Source organism: Monosiga brevicollis, genomic scaffold (assembly GCF_000002865.3).
Source record: "Monosiga brevicollis MX1 MONBRscaffold_94 genomic scaffold, whole genome shotgun sequence".
In the NCBI taxonomy this organism is placed as follows: domain Eukaryota; class Choanoflagellata; order Craspedida; family Salpingoecidae; genus Monosiga; species Monosiga brevicollis.
Window position 1 is genome coordinate 439 of NW_001865126.1, and position 1,440 is coordinate 1,878.

Here is a 1,440-nt window from a genome sequence, read left to right on the forward strand (position 1 = left end):
GAAAATGGTACCGATCCAGGGAGATCGCTCCCATTTATAGCAGGTGGAAACACACACACAGTGGAGACAGAGAATGGACTATCACACTGAAGACAGGTGGATAAATAAATTAGGTGTTTGAACCTCAGAGCTGAAAGCAAAGCTGTGCAACCCCGACATCAACATCACAAGGGCACGCAAAACATCACAAGAGAACAAGTTACATTCGGCACGCAAAACAACACAAGAGAACAAGTTACATTCGCTGGCTTTTATCATGCCAAGAAGTACAAGCGCGAAGAATCCTGCACACAGAAACAAAAATCGTACAAAACGACCAAGTATAACCAGAGATACGGCCATTTCAAACACAAGACACCCAAAAGGGCAGTCACACATATCACAACTACAAGCCATCACAGCACAAACACAATGAACACCACGGCACGCTCACATACAACAAGAGACAGCGTCGGGTCGAAAAGGCAACCGACCACAGAAGACAAAGACATCATACAAAGGACCTTACACAAAAATTCAGCAAAAATTCAGCAAAAATACAGCAAAAATTAAAGTAAAATTAAAACAAAAATACAAGTCAAGCCATCAAAAGACACAACGAGGAACCACCCTGGGAGCGACAGGTGCACACAGGGATCCTCACAGAGGGACCCCCGAGGCGGTGCCTACCTACGACGAGCGCAGGCAGACACCGCCAAAGTGGCGCTGGATGTGGTCAGCGTTCATCTGATGGACCAGCGCCGCAAAGCGACCCTTCCATCGAGGAACAAAGGCCTCATCCAGCCCCGGCTGGTACACACCACGGGCCTCGGCGCAGCGGGCGAGCTGACCAAGCAGATCCACAAAGGAGGAGGCGAACCCACCGGTTGTCGTCATCGCCGCAGGGACGATCAGAGTTTTTCCATGGTTGAAACCGGTGTAGTAGTCGCGCTTCTCCTTTTCGGCTCGGCGAAGGGCAGCGCCCACCTTGATGCAGGCTTGCGAGGTGGTCGAGGGTTGGGCTGTGCGCACAGTCACGTCAATGCCCAGGTCGGGCAGAGCTGGGCCCAGAGCACCGCCGGGAAAAGGGTTGCGGCAGTGCAGGTCGATGCGGCAGCTCTGACCGTTGGCGTTGTAGCCAGACTTTTCCACCCAGACATGGGAGAGGGTGGCGTACCTGAGCAGGCGGCCCATCTCGTCGCGAAGGGCGTTGTGACGCTTGATGGGACGGCAGGTCAGCAGATGCTCGCGGGTCAGTCGCGGCTGAGATGTCTTGCTGCTGCAGAGCGGGCACTTGTCCGTCGGCTTGACGTTGAATAATAAATTAGGTGTTTGAACCTCAGAGCTGAAAGCAAAGCTGTGCAACCCCGACATCAAAATCACTACGTCACGCAAAACAACACAAGAGAACAAGTTACATTCATTGGCTTCTATCATGCCAAGAGGTACAAGCGCGAAGAA

General features: G+C 52.4%; 1 protein-coding gene across 1 annotated transcript in view; it reads right to left on the reverse strand.

Annotated features, from left to right (window-relative positions):
* Positions 1 to 669: 669 nt before the first annotated feature.
* MONBRDRAFT_13139 (uncharacterized protein) overlaps positions 670 to 1,440 on the reverse strand; it is a gene marked incomplete at both ends in the record, with an annotated part of 8,917 nt that continues 8,146 nt past the window's right edge. The window contains one exon of the mRNA XM_001751039.1: positions 670 to 1,361. Coding sequence (XP_001751091.1) covers positions 670 to 1,361 — 692 coding nt within the window. The remainder of the gene's footprint in view (positions 1,362 to 1,440) is intronic.